This window comes from Carex rostrata, chromosome 30 (assembly GCF_964058835.1).
Source record: "Carex rostrata chromosome 30, lpCarRost1.2, whole genome shotgun sequence".
Taxonomy (NCBI): domain Eukaryota; kingdom Viridiplantae; phylum Streptophyta; class Magnoliopsida; order Poales; family Cyperaceae; genus Carex; species Carex rostrata.
Genome location: NC_135947.1, coordinates 5,419,933 through 5,439,251, shown reverse-complemented (window position 1 = coordinate 5,439,251; position 19,319 = coordinate 5,419,933). Strand labels below are relative to the sequence as shown.

The window sequence follows — 19,319 nt, the reverse complement described above, 5'->3', positions numbered from 1 at the left end:
TGTGTGCACAGGTTGTGTATGCAACACGTTGCGGAGAACCTTAGCAAGGCAACCGGACACGATACATGGGTCCTAGAAACATTCAGACGTAATTGCAAAAAAAAAAAGCCGAGAAGGGTGGAAGAGATGAGTAGAGAATTTGCAAAGGTATGTGTTTGTTAATTGTTTACATGTCTTATTGTACTTTGTGGACATATTTTTATTTTAATTGTTTACTTATATTATTTTATTTCCTTATTTATATGTAGTATATGCCGAAAGCAAATCTCTACTTAATGAAGGTGGGCAAAAATAATCCCAGAGATGTCCAAGAGCCACCAGCATACGAGAAAATATATCAAGCACGTGATGGAGGTTACCGTTGGGGAATTATGACCACCAACGGTTCTGAATCGCTGAATGCAGTCTTCAAGGAGAGCCGGACGTTGCCTGTGGCTGCAGTTGTAGAAGACACTTTCTACAAGTTAAATACCTGGTTTCAGGAACGGCGTGCTAAGGCCGCAAAATTAATAAGGATTAACCAGTCATTTTCAACAAGGGTGGAGGAGAAACTAAGAAAACACAGGAACAAAGGTGCAACTATGACCGTGATCCCGATGGGTAATGATGGTACAGAATTCGAAGTGCACAATCCAAATGAGTATGTTCCTTCCAGCCGTAGACCAGATGGCACTATGGAGTTTGTGAAGAGGGCTTTCAAGTACGTAGTGCAATTCCAAGAGGCAAGAGAGGTGACATGTACATGCCAAGGACCCCAACTAACACACATACCTTGTAGTCACGTGATGGCGGTATGCCGAGTGAGAAACTTCTGCGAGGATCACTATGTCGCTGACATGTATCGTACCGATTACCTTGCTTCTACTTGGGGTGGATCTTTCCATTCTTATCCCAACCAGCATGAGTGGCCTGCATATGTCGGTGATAGAATACTTCCTTCAGAAGGATGGATAAGGAAGGGGAGGAGGAGACACAAACGTGCTATAATGACCATGGACGAGATGGGTGGTAGGAGGCCATCGGGAAATCAGGCTCGCCGTTCCGTTTCTGACAGGCGCAGGGCAGATATGTAGCATTTTTCGGAATTAATTTATGATTTTATTATATTAATAACTGAATTCTGTTGTTATGTTCAAATGCCATAAACGAACACAATGAAAGAGAAAATGCGAGAGTTGTTGCTGAAGCAACTGGTAGACCACAACCACCTCTTGCGACCCAATCATCTAGTAGCCAAGGGTCTACAAGTACTGCCGCACCTGCAGCTGGCACCAGAAAATCTTCTCGTCTATTGGGTTTATTCCGACGTCGTGAAAGATGAACTTATTATTTTGCTTGGGTGAACTTATTCTGTTTGGTTTGAACTAAGTTATGAATATTGGTGAACTTCAGTTGTATAATTGAACTTTAATTGTATTCGTGAACTTTACTTGTTAGACTATGTTAGACTACTTTAGAACTACAGTTATATTATCTAGCATATTCAATAATTAATTCAGAGATAAATGATAAATTGTTTTAATTCGATTAGGTCTGACTGTTTCGAAATTTCAGACTAATATTATAATTGTTTTAATTTTAAACTCCCAGTTCTTTAATAAAAATTTTGTTTATGTTTTAAACATTCTAATTAATTTTTTGGCAAATACCCTAAGCAAAAAAAAAACTAAAACTTCACAAATGAACATATAAAAAAATTAGATCTCTAAAAAAAAAAAAAAAAAAAAAAACCAGACCGCCAGCATCCCTGGCGGTTTGGTTATATTTGAAAAAACTCAGATTTTGTGGTTATTTTGATAAAAACGTTTTTTTTTGGGTTATTAATAAAAATGGCCGTTGAAAGTTCCACTCAGATAATAACATCTACTCCGTGAATAATTCAAGTATTGTGAGTTGTAAGTTGTAACCAACTAACCATCCTCACCAGATCCGCTTTCAAATCAGCATTTGTCATGTGGCGACACCAACCATCCAAAGCTTTCTTAATCACTAACCAGTTCCCAGATTCCACAAGTCAATTCATATGAAATATTCAAGAGCTAGCAAGGGAAAAGGTACAAGTTTTCAAAATTAAGAGAAAAGGACCAAGAAAAATTATAATGAAATCAAGTGTACTCCTACAAAACTTGAAATGCTACCGACAACCATATATGTCGTCTCATGCTACAAGTGAGATATGCATTTATATATGCTACTTGTTCTTCTCAGAAAAAAATATATAGTAATCATCTCCCTTTTATCTCCATATTTACTAGGGAGAAAGCCATAAAAAGATAAGTTAATTACCTTATGGAAATAATTAAATAACAGTATATTTTCGGAGGAATGATCAAATGGCAATTAATATTGAAAAGTTTTGCTGATTTATTGTTTGGGACAATTTTGTCTAACATTTGTGAACCATGTATAAGATATCCAAATGTCTTCTATAGAATTTATATTTTTGTAGATATTTTGTCCATGATTTAGTTCTATTAGTCCAACGGTGAGTGATCAAGAAAGCTTTTTATTGACTATTTTACGTCATGTAGTTTTAAGATTCATATTTAATAAAATTTGATGAAATATCAAATAATATTCAAATTGAATGATTATTACAATATTCAAATTGAATGATCAACAAAGATTCCAAGAGGACTCATTCAAAGATACCGAAGGAAAATTATTATTACACTGACAAAAACAAATAAACTATAATATGCCATATTTTATAAGTTATAACCAATGGGCATATTTATAATAATAAAAACTAGCTATTATGAAAGTTTGCAAAAGATGGCAAAACGTGAACAATATTTATTTGAATTTGCTCATTACTATGCATGATTTTTTTTTATTTTCCAATTAGCCCTTTTGAATGTTAATATCTTGTCAAAACTAACCATATTTTTTTTTATTTAATATGATCTTAGCTGCACCATATGAAATTGATTAAAAAGCTAATGTAAGATCAATAATTTAATTATAAACCTCTTTAGAATAACAAAGCACATCGAATTTTTCCTACTTTCATTTTCCTGACTCATCCAACTGTGCTGATTTCTTTGTTCAGAATTCGGTTTAAAACTACCTTACTTAGGATTAGAGAATTCAAACGGTCAGTTCAGTTAAAAACAAATTAAAATAGTTAAACTAAAATTTTATTTGATTTTCAAAAGTCTCAACGAAACAACCAAATTAAATTATCAACTGCATAACGACCGAACATAAAAAATTGAACTACAATTGACCCGCAATACTCACTACCTATGATTTAATCTTTTGCGCGGGTCGAAAGTTGCACATTTCAAGCTATATAGACATAAAATTCTAATTTGTTTGATTGAACTAAAATAAGAGATATTAAATTTAAAAAAAATATCAAAATTAAATGAGGACTTCAATACTTCATCATTCCTCATATATTGTATTTTCATTTTTAAAGTCTAATATGTTGATCCGAACCACTCAATATGATATCCATACTAAAATATGTTTGAGGATGAAATTTTATAATTTTTAGATTTTTTTTACTATTTTTTTAGATAAGCAGAAAATTGATGAAAATTGATAAAAAATTACAAAATGATAAAATTTTATCCCCAAACATATTTTAGTATGGATATCATGTTGAGCGGTTCAGATTGACAGTTTGGACTTTGAAAACGAAATATACAATATGAAATAGGATGAGGTAAGAAAGACATGAGATATTGGAACCTCCTCAAATTCAATACATACACAAATATATTTAATAATATAGATAGAGGAGGGTTCAAATGCCTCCATTTTTTGTGCCTCCACCATGCCTCCATTTTTTAAAACTTTAATAACTCAAAATTTAAAACTTAAAAGTCAAAATAAAACTGTTGGATATTATCTACGTCATTTTATTTATGCACGTGTAAAATATTATGTCATTTCAATTTTATTTTGATTGTCATCAAGAGCTTGTAAAAAATGCATTAATATAGATGATTTCTAGACGTTGATTTTTGAACTTATTGATTCACATAAAAACAAAATTAAAATGTGATAGTTTTTTATGAGCACATAGAGAAAATAACATAGATCACATCTAACAGTTTTATTTTGACTTTTAAATTTTAAATTTTGAGTTATTAAAGTTTAAAAAAATAGAGACATGATGGAGGCACAAAAAATGGAGACATTTGAACCCTCTTCATATAGATATAAATATCAAAATATGCATCGGTTGAATTAAAATAAAAAAAAATAAACCAAATCAAATATTCAAAAAAATCAAAGTAATTCAAAGTTTCAACCGAACAAAATCATTTACACCGAAAAATCAAACCACTCAAAATTTAACGGTTCGGTTAAACACTATAAACCAGTCCAATAAACAGCCTCGAACATAAATCCCTCCTCTACATTTTAACCGTTTTATGTGCAAAATTGGTCCGAGTATCATGGGCCACGTGACATGCTGAGATTTTTGCAAAATTATATAGTATATACACAGAAAATCTCCAGAATTTTTTCTGAAAAAGAAAACGAAAGCAGCACGAGGGAGCCGAATTCATATCTCCTAAGGTACCTCACTCTTTAAGTCGGTTCGTTAGATCATATTAACACGAATATTAAAATATAGTCTATTGCAGATTTGGATCGGATTTGTCCGAATTATGATCTGACGGTCTTTATTCAAACTCAAACAGTGAGGTAATGCAGAGGATTCCACTCGGTGACAGCCAGGGAGAACGAAAGCTACTGAAACCCACCCCCTCTCATCACCTACCCCCTTCACCTTAAATTATTCCCCTCCACCTTCCCTTGCCCTCTGAGCTCTCTCATCGGCCATTCGTCAATCCCACTCTCTCTACCCACCACGCACTGACGCACCCACCCGCACACACTACCACCACTAACCATGCATATCATCAACAAAATAAAGGAATCCACCAAATCCGACGACAGCCATGTCATCTTCTCCTTCGAGTACTTCACCCCGAAATTCCCGAAATCAGCCACCGCCGAGGCGCGCGCTGAGATCGCCGATGCGTTCATTGCCAAGGTCGCTCGCATGGCGGCACACGGTGCCTCCTTCTGTGACATCACGTGGCGACCGACGAGTGCTGACGTCACTGTCGACCTCGCCGGGAGGATGCAAACTGAGATCGGTGTCGATACCATGATGCATCTTACGTGTCTCGGCATGACGCTCGACGGCATAAACCGTGCAATAGATGGCGCCAAGTCGCGTGGCGTTAGCAACATTCTAGCGCTTGGAGGAGATCCGCCGGTTGGTGCACCGGCTGCTGCAGCCGTGGAACCGGCCGGGGTGAATGGTAAAGGTGTGCCCGTTTGCGCGTTGGATCTGGTGGAGCATATTAGGTTGAGACATGGTGATTACTTCGGTCTTGGCGTTGCTGGATATCCAGGTTGGCATGAATTGAATTTATATTTTTTTATTTATTTTAGCTCAATTTGGTGCAATATCGTACATCAATAAGAAAGGGAGTTGAATTGTCTACATTGCAAAATTGGGGTAATTTGGATGTTTGCTTGCAAATTGGGTAGATATTGGGTGTTATTTGCAAAGAAGGAAAGAAAAAGGCTTCTTCTTCAGATGCAATAATTTCGATAATGACCTCACAGGAGAGAAAGGGGGGAAAAAGAAAGAGCTAAAGAGGTTATTCAAAGTACAGGTAGAAAAGGAAATTTTAGGAATAAGCTACCAGTCAAGCAATATACATTTTTCGTAATATACAACAAAGTCTCTGCCAATTTTTTTATTTAATTTTTACATCTCCATGTTGCTTTTCTTTAAATTTGGTTTGTCCAAGGAGATCTGATTATCTTATTGTATGAAAAAAAAAAATGAAACCCTTTTGTGAAATATTTGTTGCCTCTTTTGTATTCCATTAATAAATTACCTAATAGCAGCATTTGCAAAACTATTTTATTAGAGGCACACCCAAGCAAGATACTTGAAGGAAGCGATGTTGCCACTAAAGTAGGATATGAAGAAGACCTTGTGTACCTAAAGAAAAAGGTAGATGCCGGTTCTCACTTCATCGTGACACAATTGTTCTACGACATGTCTTTCTTTTTCAAATTTGTTGATGATTGCCGAAGAATTGGTATCCAATGCCCAATTGTGCCGGGAATACTCCCAATTGTCAGCTACAGGAGCTTTCAGACAATGACAAAAACATGCAGGTATAGATATAATATTTTCTGAACATAATTTTTTTTTAGTGTGTTTCTTACATTTGTGCCGGGAATACTCCAAGGACTGCTTGGTAATACCAGGAGTCGAGAAAGACAGCTTTTATTTTTTCAAAATGGAGAAGAATAAAGATAAAAAAATAAAATGAATAGGTGTATGATTTAATCATGTTCTTAAACAAACATGATGGTTTTTTAGTGTGTTGAACAAGTTCAGTTAGAGGTTGACCATCGGCCATTAGGCAACTTAAATACTAAATGAGTTGTGAAATTGATGCATGAAAATAGCAAAATGAAATAGTCATCTCAATAGGTTTACAACCCTTTAACTTGATGTAAAAATAAATTATGTTACATAAAAAAAAGGCAGAGCTAGATCATCATGGTTTATTAATTCGGTTAGGCTATTTTCATCTATACTGCCGAAAAGTTTCTGATATGCTTCAGTAACATTTAATTTGGCATCAAAGTGCACATTTCTTTTGTTAAATGTTCTTTCTAATTTATGCCAATTACAAGCTGACATGTCGAAAGTTCAAGGTAGCATTTTGACATCTCTGAATGATACTGACAGGACAAAGGTGCCAACAGAGATTAGGGAGACAGTGGAGAGGCTGAAATCGGACGAGGTTGCACTAGCAGCATACGGGATCCAGCTGGCAACAGAGATGTGTGCAGAGATCCTGCGACGTGGGATCAGGGAACTGCACTTTTACACAATGAACCGTGAGGAACCTACCCTTGCAGTATTACGGCGTCTCGGGTTAGTCAAAGGAGGTGAGAATGAGACCGTACCTAGAGTGTTGGCAGTGAAAGAGGAGGGAGAGGAGAAGAAATCTGTGGCTAATGGTGCTAAGAATTTGATACCTGCTTAGAAGAAGTGATTTTAGAGAAGGAAATCAGAAGAAATTGGCAGCTAACGGTGCCAAATATTTGATACTTGCCTACATGGTTAATTTTTTTTTTTTTTTTTTTTTGGGGGGGGGGGGGGGGAATAAGGTAGTAGGTATTGATTACTTAATCCCAAAAAGGTATTACATATTTGATCACACCAGTGCTCTTTGTCTGTTGTCTGTCTAATAATTCATTTTTAATCACAGTTTGTCTTGGTGTTGTATTCTTTTTAAATGCTATATTGATTTTGACACATTCATTTTATTAATAATTTATATGACGACTGCTTTTGTTTTTGTAAAAGTTTGGTAGGCAGTTAACCTGTCTTCATCAGTAACTAAGTACTCATTCAGCCAAAATTTAAACAAAATATATTCATTAGATGGTGAATCTGTAATTATCAATGAAAACATAAGTTCTGGGATGAAAGACAGATTTGGTAAAAGGAAAAAGCCCTTTAGTAATAAATACAAGTTGAAGCCGGCGTACCTTGTGTTACTGCCGCTCATTTGTTAAATGAAACTTTTATGAAGTCAATACCTTTGAATGATAGTTAATGGTGGTCGTGGACTGTTTCTGAAGAAATGACAGCAGTAATTAGAAATTAGATCACAAGTGTTCTTAGTGCAAGCTTTAACTCCAAAATTTGGGTCAAGATTGAATCATAATCTACGACAGGAAACCATCCATTAATTAGGTAAGAAAACTAACTAGATTCAAGTCTCTAAATTTTCTCAATTATAAGACATCGTGCAGTATCAATGTCAAGAAAGGGTTTTTGTATTAAAGCTCAATAACATATTTTAAGAATATGATGCTCAATAATTTCAATGGTAACAGTCTCTGAACTTCAAATAAAACAATACCGTTTATCACAATACAGATTATTGATACCTACCTATTTGATGTACAACACCATAAAACGCATCTAAATACTAAAATTGATAAAAGAATAAAACAAACAAGAGAATTTCTAACCGCAATCACCAAGTGTAAATGGGTCAAATCTTACTAGGCATAGTTACCTCGTATATGTTCATTTCTTTCAACAAACGCTCATAATTTATTTACTTAAGGTTGTATTTCATGTCTTGATCAAGTATGAATCTATGACCACGTCTCAATATTGAAGCGACCAGCTTTCTCAAGAGTCTTTAACCACCTTGCTGCTGATTCTCTTGTTACACCATTCTCCTTTGCAACAACTTCTTCTAATGCTTCAGTGACATCAGCCGGCATCTTGGTTGATGAACCCGCCAAATAAATGGCCGCACCCCCATCCAACAATCTCCACACCCTAGCACTCTCTTCTCTTATTTTGTGTTGCACGTATACCTTCCTTTCTTGCTCCCTCGAAAAAGCTACATAAAATCCACTGCCTTTTTTCTCTGACAAAACACCATCTGATGAGTGAGCCAGCCAGAAGTCCTTATAGAGGAAGTCAGTGTCACGGGTTCGGCACCCAAAAAAGAAGAGGATTGGGGCTGTTGGTTCAACTAGGTTCTGCATAGCACGCTCCTCAATGAAGGCCTTAAACGGTGCACAACCTGTTCCCGGCCCGATAAGGATCAGAGGAACCATTGGATGAGGTATTGGAAGGGTACCACGTTGGATCCAAGATGGAACAAGCACCTCTGTTAGAATTAAAAGTCATTGTCAAATTGTTGTTTTCCTATATGAAATCTGAGTCGAACATTTTATAAATTTTGCAAACTGGACTTGAAATTGCTGACATTTGAACCAGTAATAAAATAGATTGACTAAATAATAACAATTTCGTGACACGTTTCTTTCTTGTGAATTGATAATTATAAAGCACATTTCAGATATTTGACATGGAGATCATTTATGGAACAAAGAACTATCAGTGTGCTATAAAAAACTTCATATATGAGGGAACACAACAGAAAAAGAAAAGGGGACACATACTTACTCCCTCATTTTCTTCATAAAAATGAAAAAAGAACAAGAACAAAAATAGCTATCAATTTTCTTCATTTAGAAAAAAGTATGAAGAAGGTGGTGAAGATATTTTATTTTTGATGGGAATAAGGAAATTTGATTTTTAACCATGAACTAAAGACACTATAGACAATATTGTTAGTGTTATATAATAAACTACATGAGATTCCTAAACTTCTGGACAAGTTTATTTAACCATATCTGAATACGAAACTTTTTAGAAAGGGTTTTTGATGCCAATAGGATTGTATTTATGACATACTTTTTACAAATTTAGTTAATCCAAGTATTTCTCTGCAAATTTTCCTTTTTAATATAACAACAGAAAATTCTCAAGTGCGTTCCAACAAAAGATGAAAATACCAAAATTAGCCCTGAAGAATGATTAACTTGGATAGCTCTCAAGAACAAGGTTCTCTCTAACAAAATCCTCATATTTTTTTTCATTTAAAAAATACCCAAATTGTCCCTTCTTGATTATCTAATCCAGAGATGTGCCCAAGAGAGGGTTCTTCGGGTGTCTTTTGAAAAAACTGGGAAGGCCTTGGCAAAGAAGAAAGTTTTCACACTTTTTGAGTACATCTAATGCAGTAAAAGACCATTTTCCTATGTTACTTGGGAGCATCTATAATGTTTCGATATTTTCAGTAGTGCAATTTGTTGCCAATAAAGAAATGTCATTTCTTATAACTAATATACCTCCATCTTTTTTCGGGTCGAGACCAGCAAGCCAAGAAGAACAGAGCCCGTAACGGTTTCTCTTGAATGGAGTAACCGAGGAGACCACACTAACTGTTAAATGCACCTGATTTGGATGAGTCAAAGGAGATGAGGAGATGGAAAAGGATCTTTTCTTTAGAGGTGGTACCAGCTGTACCAACCACTCAAATGGCAGCTCCACTGAAGGGAAATCCTCTAGTATCTGAGGCACAAATCATTTATACAAGTAGCAATTGTCAAAGGCAGTGAATGAAATGTTTGGTATACAAAAAGTGGTTGCATTTCAATTTGTCAAGTCTAACAAATGAGTCAGTGTCAGTTTATTTATGGCACAGTTAACCAATGTAATAAAATACGGTCTATGCGATAAGAAAATGTGATCTATGCCGACCAGGCTTCTAAATAGCTAGCTATAGCGGCGCTATAGCTACGCTATAGCTTTTCCGGACCATAAACGCTAAGCTATGAGATAAAATTGCGCTAACTCAGCTACGACCGCTATAGCTATAATAGCTGACCGCTATTACCGCTATATGAGACCCGCTATAGCTACCGCTATGCTACATGGTTTTTTTTTTTGCAATTTATATGGACTTCTGTACTTCTATTCTTATTTCTAATGCTACATGGTCTTCTACGATAAGTATACTAAACCAAACTATATGCTTCTATTTTTATTTGTGATTTATTTTATCATTCTATATCGAGAAATATTCAAATACTAATTATTCATTTTGATTACTCTTTTTATAGTATTCGTTTGTAAAATTATTATCGTTCGTTTCAATTGAAAGCTGATTTTGATTATTATTATAATTATAAAATGTTTAAATATGTATATTGACTTCATTTACCTTATAAAATTAATTGCTCTTTGTCTATTATAATATGTAATACCATGAAGTATAAACTATTAAATAATGTTACTTTTTAGATTTTTTTTCATTCTTATTTGCGTAATTGATAAAAAGTATAGACTTAGATTAGTTGTCATTTAGTTGTTACATAAATTCTCTAATATTGATTATGTTGATAATTAGTAGAAATATATAATATAAAGTTTGAAAAGGGAAAATCGCTATGTGTGATAGCTTCCGCTATAGCTACGCTATTCGCAATAGCTTTTTTTTTTGGTCTCCCCGCTATGCCGCTATAATCGCTATTTAGAACCTTGATGCCGACACATATGCGTATTCAGTTGTAATCTGCATAGAAATTTGTATGCGGTCAATATATGCGGGTCTGCATATTCAGCAGCATATTATTACCGCATATTACTGCATACTTGTTTATATATGTATGAATTCTCATTTTAAAATCCGCATATATGTAGTATGCGGTGGCCTTCCGCATACCATATAGAAATCGCATTTAAAAACATTGGTTGAAACTGTTTCCAAAAACTCACCCAAGCTATTATGACTATTCAAATGTAAAGGGGATACCTCTAGTACAGTCCTGTGCTCCTTTTGGTTATATTGGTATAAATCATCTCTCCCCTCTGGAGAGGCAAAATACTGTAGCTTCTCCTTTTCATGTTCTGCTGATGCATAATAGCTCATCACCTAAAATATATGTTACTAAGGGTAAAGGAGGAATGTCACAACCTCAAAGAACTATTAGATGAAAACTCGTGAAGCTGTCTTTATATCTCTACAAGCAAATATATTACCCTATCCATGTGCAATAAGCTCCCTCCAAAACTCCAACTATACAACATATGCATCGTTTGAGACATTTCTTTGGTTTCACAAGGACATGGAATTTTTGTTTATGTATCTCATAGCAGAGTAACGGACATATTACTTTCTTTGCCCAGCTACTACTGGATGTGCGTGAAGGCCAATTAATCTTATGCATTACTCAATCACCATATATAGCAATTATATGGAAAAGATTCAACTTTAATGCTTGCCTCAAAGAAATACCGCCTTGGAGAGGCTGATGCAATGTCCATTGCTCTTGAAATGAAGGTGCGAAGTTGGATGGGATGATCGGACGACCCATTCACATATTCATCCAGTGAATCTTTCTCTCCTGACCAGGGTTCAATCTGAAAGATTTTGGTACAGCTGTTAATACAAATGCAAAACTAACATATAGGATTAGAGAAATGAAACCTTCGATGCTATTTCCCAGGGTTACCAGAACTCCAAAAATTTAATCTTGGATCGGTGCCAGTAATAAAGGGCATAACACAATTACAGATTCCTGCCTATTTATTTATTTGTTTGTTTGTTTGTTTATTTATTATCTAATTAAGTAGTTAGCTAACTCATTCTTTTGTGCATTTGCTTCTTGTGACTTTCCTATTTACAAGTACTTACTTTTCTGGTGTAAATTACATAATTGAGATTTAAGCACCATAATCATAAACAGCTAAATAAACATATAGGAAGCAATATATATGTCCAGACGCCGCTGAAAAAGGGATTGGCATTGCATACCGTGATATAAGAATCAGGATCTAGTTTACACCTTTTTATGAATGCATCAACAGATGCTGAGTTCTGACCCGGCAAAACATCTAGCACGTCTCCAACCTGATACTCAACAACCTGAATTTTCCACAAAAAAATAACTGACATAATAGGTACAATATGAATTTTTCTTACTAGTTTAAAATAAGGCATACATTATATTGACAACAAACATATTTGACAACCACAAAAACTGATACACAGCTTATCAAGATATATTAAATAAGAAATATGTTATATTGACAACCTTATAAATAATATATAGCTCATATAAATAAATAAAAATTGTACTGTATGATTTAGACAGGTTGCATAGGTGATAGGTGTAGTTTCCACACCTCAACTAGAGAGAGAAAGTTCATCCAGTCTCATCGGCCTGATAGGTTTATTTCTTCTTGTATTTTATCATTGACGTCATAAATGACTAGCATAGGTGCATTCCAAAAACCAATTGGTAATACTTCAAGCGATTTAGTTTATCAGCATTTGACCGGTAACCAAATGATATAAAAATTGCACCAAATTTAATGCATAGTCTTTCTAAATGATAAAGAATGTATCTAGGATTTTAATATTCTTTTTGTTTTGATATATATTGATGTTGGGTTGTCAAATAAAGTTAATTGTCAATATATCCCTTTCCACTAAATAACTAACAAACATACCGATGCCAAGGCTTCCAATACAAACTGGCGCACATTTCTTCCATCATCTCCCTTTGTCAATTGTTCATTCTCCACCTGTGTCCCAAATGCAAAATATCAGATCATGTAAGAATCTGGTAAATAATATACACGAACAATGACTTTGATCATCGTAAGCAAGTAGTTTAGTATGTCTCATAGAAAATAAGCGTAAATCGGGTAAATGATACATGTATCAAGTTAGCAAAATTTGGCTCATGTATATGAGATTTCGACCCAACATTGCAATTTTGGCTATATACAAGTACTAGCTTGAATTGGGAAACCTTTAAACAGAAAACTAGAAGCTTTTGCATTGGAATAAGAAATACAATTTGACACGTGAATTATACCATCTTTAATAAGTAATGCGGCTCTCCATGATCATGACCATGCAATGAAGGCGACATGGACCTAGCTCTCTCTATCATATTTTTCACATCCTTCAAATCTAATATAAAAATGTTTTAACTACATACTAGTAATCAAGAAAAATTAGACCCCAATAGATGCTCAAACTCAAATAAAGTTTAAAATAACAGTAAATTTTACCTGAGATTTGTGAATCATGTTGTGTCGCCTCAGTAGAAGCATGGTACACAATTTTGAATTTGGGATGCTCCAACTTTCTCATAGTAGGATGTAAGATTTCTGACATTTCTGGTAGAAGGGTGGGATTGATATGATTTAACGTCTTCCAGAGGGACATCAACCATGGGTCGAGAGCACCCTCATATCTGCAAATAAAAACATACACAAAAATGCTGTCAAAAAGTAAAAAGCTGTAATCAATTGACATCTCAAATTTGTAATTAATTTCACTAACATCAAGACAGCTAAAATTGAAACATAACATTTGGTAGATAACAATAACATATTTGTAATAAGTTCCTCTAAAATATTATATATAAACCCAAGTGAGGCTATGGTACTATGCATAGCGCATATTGGCCTGTACTATGGATCAATATTTTCATTTTCAACATAATCTTCATATGAAAATGTACTTGCAGACTAATTTTCATTTTCCCCTATTTTTTAGGTAGGTAGAAAATCGCTATATTGAATGGTCTAATTTTTTTTTGATAAAGTGATATTCTACCTATCCAAATAAATAGTAAAAAAAGTCTAAAAAATGTAAAATCTGATCTACAAGTAAATTTCCATACGGAGATCGTGTTGAACAGTTTAAATCGACTGTTTGGACTTTGAAAATAGAGATAGTGATCCATAGTACAGACCAATATGCGCTATGGTAAAAAGAAAAGCAAATTAAATAGATAAACTAAATATTACCCAGAAGGGTGCTGATCATCTCCCAAACCTTTTTCGATTACTGATCTAGCCCCAAGATCCTGAAGCCTTTTATCAAGCTTTTTTGCAGCAAACTGCATAATTTCAATACTTCTCACTAAGTTATTGACATGAATTAGTAAATTAAAAACATTGAAGCCCCCAAGTAAACCATGCTGATAATAATATTACCAATTTCTATCCAACCGATAAGGTCATAAATCCAATCTGTTATAGTTCGTACATAACAAGATAATAGTAGAACACACACACACACAAACACCCCCTTAAAAAAAAAATAATGACATGATATAAAAAAGTGTAAGATGAGAAAAATATATTGATATAATCAGAGAATTGTACATTGTATTTCTGGTAGCCAGAGTCACCCAAGCCGAACACAGCATAGTGAAGCTCTTCTAACCAACTACTGCCAAGGTTTCTTCTAAGTAGAAATCTCCAAAACACCTGAATACCAAATCAAATAATACATTATAAGATTGGTGCAAGCACGTTATTGCTAAAATAAACATGGAACAAGGAAAGAAGAAAGTGCACCTTCATACTATCAGGTGGGTCCCCTTGTCCTGTCGTTGATACAACAAAAACAACAGTACTCTCACTTGGCAAGGAATTCTGCATCAGAAATATAATTAACAAAATGTTTTAGAGATGAATCACAAATATGATTAAAGTACCACAATATCCATCCAGTTTCTGAAATGTATTACAACAAGAAATGTTCAGATGAGAATCATCGAGTAAACAAATTTTGTCAATGAGATATTCTTCATTATTTCTACTTGTATTAATTATTCAGAGGACAAAATTGGTACCAGTCTGGTACATGTACTAAATAATCTGAAAATTCTTAAAAATTTACTTGATCACCTTTAATTTGGAATAATAGCACTTTGATGGACAAACATCAAGCATGCACATCAGAGAAATTAATAGGTTTCAACCCTCAAAGTATCACACGTAGTGACATTTACAGAGAATAAATTGACTTGAAATCTTTACCAATAAAGGATCCCCAATAATTACTTACTTATTAGTGAGCAATCCAGTTTACTTCATATATTTGCAAGTACTGCAATAGTTGTTCTAATTAAGAGAGTAACTAAAGTTAATCAATACTAGGTGAGAAATTGATTAATGATTAGAAATTCAAGCCATGGCAATTAACACCACAATTACTAAAACAGGTACTATGCACTGTCCTACATTGTAATTCCTAGCTAACACTTGGCTTAATCACTGGTAAAAATCGTAAAATGGCACCCACTAAGTACCATCACTGCGTGAAATAGTCTCAAAACAAAGTCATGGCAGTGGATTGAACTCAAGTAACAAAAAAAAAGGTAAAAAAAATGAATAATTTAAGGAAACACAAACAATAGATGAGCTAGACCGGGTCAAAGTGATCCATGGAGAGGACCTCGACGGAGGGGCAACCACCATGCTCCGACTCACGGCCGACGCGCTCGGCGGCGTCCATGGCGTTTCCGGTCTGCGACGCGTACAGCACGAGCAGTCGCTTCTTCTTCCCCTCCATTGCTCGCGCCGAGACCGGAATCAACAGCCGGGCCCGCATGTCAGTGGCTATATATGGATTTTACTCGTTTTTTGTTCGGTTGGGCTTGAATTGATTATTGAATTGAGATGGCTGGTTTTATTGGGCTGGATTGGAGATAATGCAGCCCACTAAGTAAGAATTATTCTTTAGTCAGTGATATAATTTATACGCAAGCACATGGATTTTCCGAAACAAAGACTTGAAAATAATATAAAACCGAGGATATAAGCTGTTTCAATAGATTCGTATAAATTGATGGTAGAAAACAGGATTAATTAAAGAAGAAAAGTCAGATGCAATCTTTTAGTAGTATAAAGTGCAAATTCCAAAACAAATAAATAATATTTAGCGCACCGTATTAACTTAAATCAGACTCATCATTCACAGGCCAGGAGTTTTAAGTTCCTTTTTACATGCTCATAATGCAAATAAAAAACACTATAAGTTAATGACTATGGTTAACATAGTCCAAACAGACAGGATGATGGTGTAATATATATATTCCAATCAATGGAATGGGCTGAAACAGACTTTTTTTTTAAAAAAAACAAAAACAAAAATGTATGGTACTAATTTTTATTGGTAATCCTGATGATATATGATGATATTTGTGCCGTTTGCAAATGTGAAATTTCAATTCTCCCGCAGTCAGGTAAGTTGCACTACGCTAAAACACACGATGGCATAAAGAAATAAGATAAGAAGAATTCCAGCAGCATGCAGAGTCAAAATTGAGATATAAGCAGGTGGGAAGGTGCAACTAAGTTGCAATTTTGTAATTGTATTAAGACCATCCCCCCCTTCCCTTCATGACATTGAATTGCAACATTAAATAATTTATATATACATTCAAGAAAGAACCAAAATTCTTGGCGGATTGAGTTAATAATCAGATTTCTCTCTTGGAATTAAAAGCAAGAAGGAAAGAAAAAAAAACAAAAGGACACCTGATTTCTTAAAAGCCATCTCAAAGGACAACAATTAAATCTCAGTATATGGCTAAGAGACTAATAAAGTGTTAACATATAAGGTACCAGTGCTACCATATTCACTGGCCAAACATTTATATCTTAGGTCTGTGTAAACAAAAAAATTTGCATTGTTAATAACACGGTCATTTAATTCAATAGCAAGGTTTTAAATAGCAATTATTGCGTCATCGCAGAAAGGCTAAAAAAACAACTATAGCTAGCTATTTAGAGATCTGTTCAATAGGATTGAATTACTAAGTGGATTTGAATTATTAGCCCGAAATCCTTTGACAAAATTTCTGAGCCTCTCTTCTTCTCCTATATCGGACAACCAATTAACAAGCACATCCATAGTTGCAGCATTTGGTTGACACTGCTCTTGCAACATCTGATCCATAATCTCGAAAGCCTTCTCTGACATTTTCTCTTTTTGCAATCCCTTAAGCAATGCATTGTAGGTCACCACATTTGCATTTACACCCCTCTCTTTCATCTCATCCATTAACGAAATTGCCATCTTTACATCACCCGTCTTACACAAAGCATCTATCAGAGTATTGTATATTACAGTGTTAGCCTCACACCCTAATTTATTCATGGACCGAAAAATATTCAATGCCTCTGTAACTTCACCATTTTTGCACCAACCATGAATTAATGTGCCGTAAGTTAGCACCGAAGGCTGAATCTTGTTATCTTTCATTTTCTGCAACAACACTTCAACTGCTGAAAAATCTTGAATTTTACAAAATGCGGCCAGCAAAGTATTGTAAGTGCACAAGTCAGGTCTGAGACCAGTTTCAAGCATTTCATTGAGCACCTCACATGCCTTATCCAACCTTTTCTTTTTACAGAAACCATGAAATATTATGTTGTAACTTCTCAAATCGAGCTTATACCCAGCTTCCTTCATAGAACAGGCAATAGAACACACATCCTTCATACGACCTGCTTGGGTCAAACCTGATATCATAGTGAAATACGAAACCCTATCAGGCTTAAGCCCGTTATCGACCATCTCCTGGTGTAAATCCATGGCCTTTCTAACATTATTTGAATGGAGAAATGAACCGATTAGTGTACTATAAGTGACTTGATTAAATTTAACATCAGGCCATGCAGTTCTTTTATTTTTGAAGAAATCAAATGCTGTACCAACCTGGTCATTTCTACATAAGCCAGATATAATAGAATTTAACGTAAACACGTCAGGAGAAATTTTATCTGCCTCCATTTTATTCATCAAGTTCATAGCCATGCTTATGTTTCCAGTCTTGCAAAACCCATCAATTAGTGTATTGTATGTGATTCTGCCGGGCTTGCACAAGTAAAAAGTTTTCATCTTTTCAAACAAAGACAACCCTTCTTCAACTCTACCAATCTTACAGAGACCGTCTATTAGTGAATTAAATATGACCATATCTGGTTTCACATCAGCATCTGGTTTCGTCATTTCTTCGAGCACCTTGAGTGCACCATCCACCTGGTGTAACTTACACAGCCGGTTTATAACAATTCCATAAGTAAAGACATCACCGCGAATACCCATTTCTCTCATCTCACGAAGTAATTGATTCATGCTTGCAAAATCCTTCTCCCTCGCGAACCCGTTAAGAATCAAATTAAAAGCACGAGCATCAAAATCACCACCATTTTCTTTCACAGCTCGAATAAACTCAAGTGCATTAGAAGGGCCCACATGTCGGCAGAGGTTGGAGACTATAGAAGTGAATTGATTGGTGACAGTCGGGAAAGTTCCGTTCTTGGCAAGGTGTATCAAGAGTTGGGCTGAGTGGAGGGAGATATGGGGGGTTTGACGAGACAGAGTGGAGAAAATGAGGGAAAAAATGGTGGGGTCCGGATTGGGGTTGGAGAGGACGAGAGAGATGGCTTGGGCATGGTGTGTGGGGTCAGGCGAGGTGAGAAGAGAACGGAGAGAGGCGCAGGTTGTGGTGGCGGCCGCAGAGGTGGTGGTAGGAACAGAGGCATGCTGCGAAAAAATAGAGCTAAGAGAGGAGAAGGTGAGGCGGGGTTGTTGTAAAAGCTTAGGAGGTATTTTCATGGCGATTGATGTTGTTGAGGAAGGCACCAAGAATGGTCGAATGCGGCTGGAATTCGCATCCTCTGAGATATCTCAAACTTTGAGTGGATCAGTGCAAAATCTAGACCGTTTTAATCCGTTACGCACGAATCTCAAAGCACAATTATATTATGGTTTTACATGAGCGTCGTCTTAGAGAGACAATAGAGTAGTGGTTTGCTTTTACCCGAACGGGTATGACCCGTTTTACCCGACCCGTACCCGTTACCCGAGGTACCCGTACCCGTGCCCGGGTATAGGCGGGTAAACGGGTACACGGGTACGGGTTTGAGACGGACCGGACTCAATGATTCGGGAAAAAACCCGCCCAACCCGTACCCGTACCCGAAACCCGTCTACCCGCACCCGTTTTACCCGTACCCGCACCCGTTTACCCGACCTACTTTACCCTTTTACCCGTGTACCTTTACCCGTTTACCCGTTACCCGTTTACCCGTTTTTTTTAAATTCAAAATTATTTTG

At 35.6% G+C, this 19,319-nt stretch overlaps 3 protein-coding genes across 5 annotated transcripts; 1 reads left to right on the top strand and 2 right to left on the bottom strand.

Annotated features, from left to right (window-relative positions):
• The first annotated feature begins 4,751 nt into the window (after positions 1-4,751).
• LOC144546837 (putative methylenetetrahydrofolate reductase (NADH)) lies at positions 4,752-7,352 on the top strand. Its single transcript, XM_078295407.1, has 3 exons — positions 4,752-5,384; positions 5,913-6,165; positions 6,749-7,352. The coding sequence occupies exons 1-3, from the start codon at positions 4,874-4,876 to the stop codon at positions 7,047-7,049; spliced, it is 1,065 nt and encodes a 354-aa protein (XP_078151533.1). The 5' UTR covers positions 4,752-4,873; the 3' UTR covers positions 7,050-7,352.
• Positions 7,353-7,828: 476 nt separating this feature from the next.
• Positions 7,829-15,798, bottom strand: LOC144546751 (Flavodoxin family protein). 3 transcript variants are annotated; one of them, XM_078295297.1, is made up of 12 exons: positions 15,621-15,798; positions 14,765-14,842; positions 14,570-14,674; positions 14,210-14,301; positions 13,466-13,650; positions 13,267-13,364; positions 12,896-12,970; positions 12,198-12,308; positions 11,666-11,803; positions 11,196-11,315; positions 9,730-9,952; positions 7,829-8,702 (listed from the first exon to the last, which is right to left on the bottom strand). In XM_078295297.1, the coding sequence occupies exons 1-12, from the start codon at positions 15,762-15,764 to the stop codon at positions 8,176-8,178; spliced, it is 1,896 nt and encodes a 631-aa protein (XP_078151423.1). In that variant the 5' UTR covers positions 15,765-15,798; the 3' UTR covers positions 7,829-8,175. The 3 variants fall into 3 exon arrangements, with proteins under 3 accessions (XP_078151423.1, XP_078151424.1, XP_078151425.1); XM_078295298.1 differs by lacking the exons at positions 12,896-12,970; positions 13,267-13,364; positions 13,466-13,650; ... (2 more) ...; positions 14,765-14,842; positions 15,621-15,798 and adding an exon at positions 12,569-12,673; XM_078295299.1 differs by lacking the exons at positions 11,196-11,315; positions 11,666-11,803; positions 12,198-12,308; ... (5 more) ...; positions 14,765-14,842; positions 15,621-15,798 and having other exon boundaries at positions 7,957-8,702; positions 9,836-9,952.
• A 975-nt stretch (positions 15,799-16,773) lies between these two features.
• Positions 16,774-18,940, bottom strand: LOC144547030 (uncharacterized). Its single transcript, XM_078295634.1, has one exon. The coding sequence runs from the start codon at positions 18,816-18,818 to the stop codon at positions 16,974-16,976; it is 1,845 nt and encodes a 614-aa protein (XP_078151760.1). The 5' UTR covers positions 18,819-18,940; the 3' UTR covers positions 16,774-16,973.
• Between the last annotated feature and the right edge of the window lie 379 nt (positions 18,941-19,319).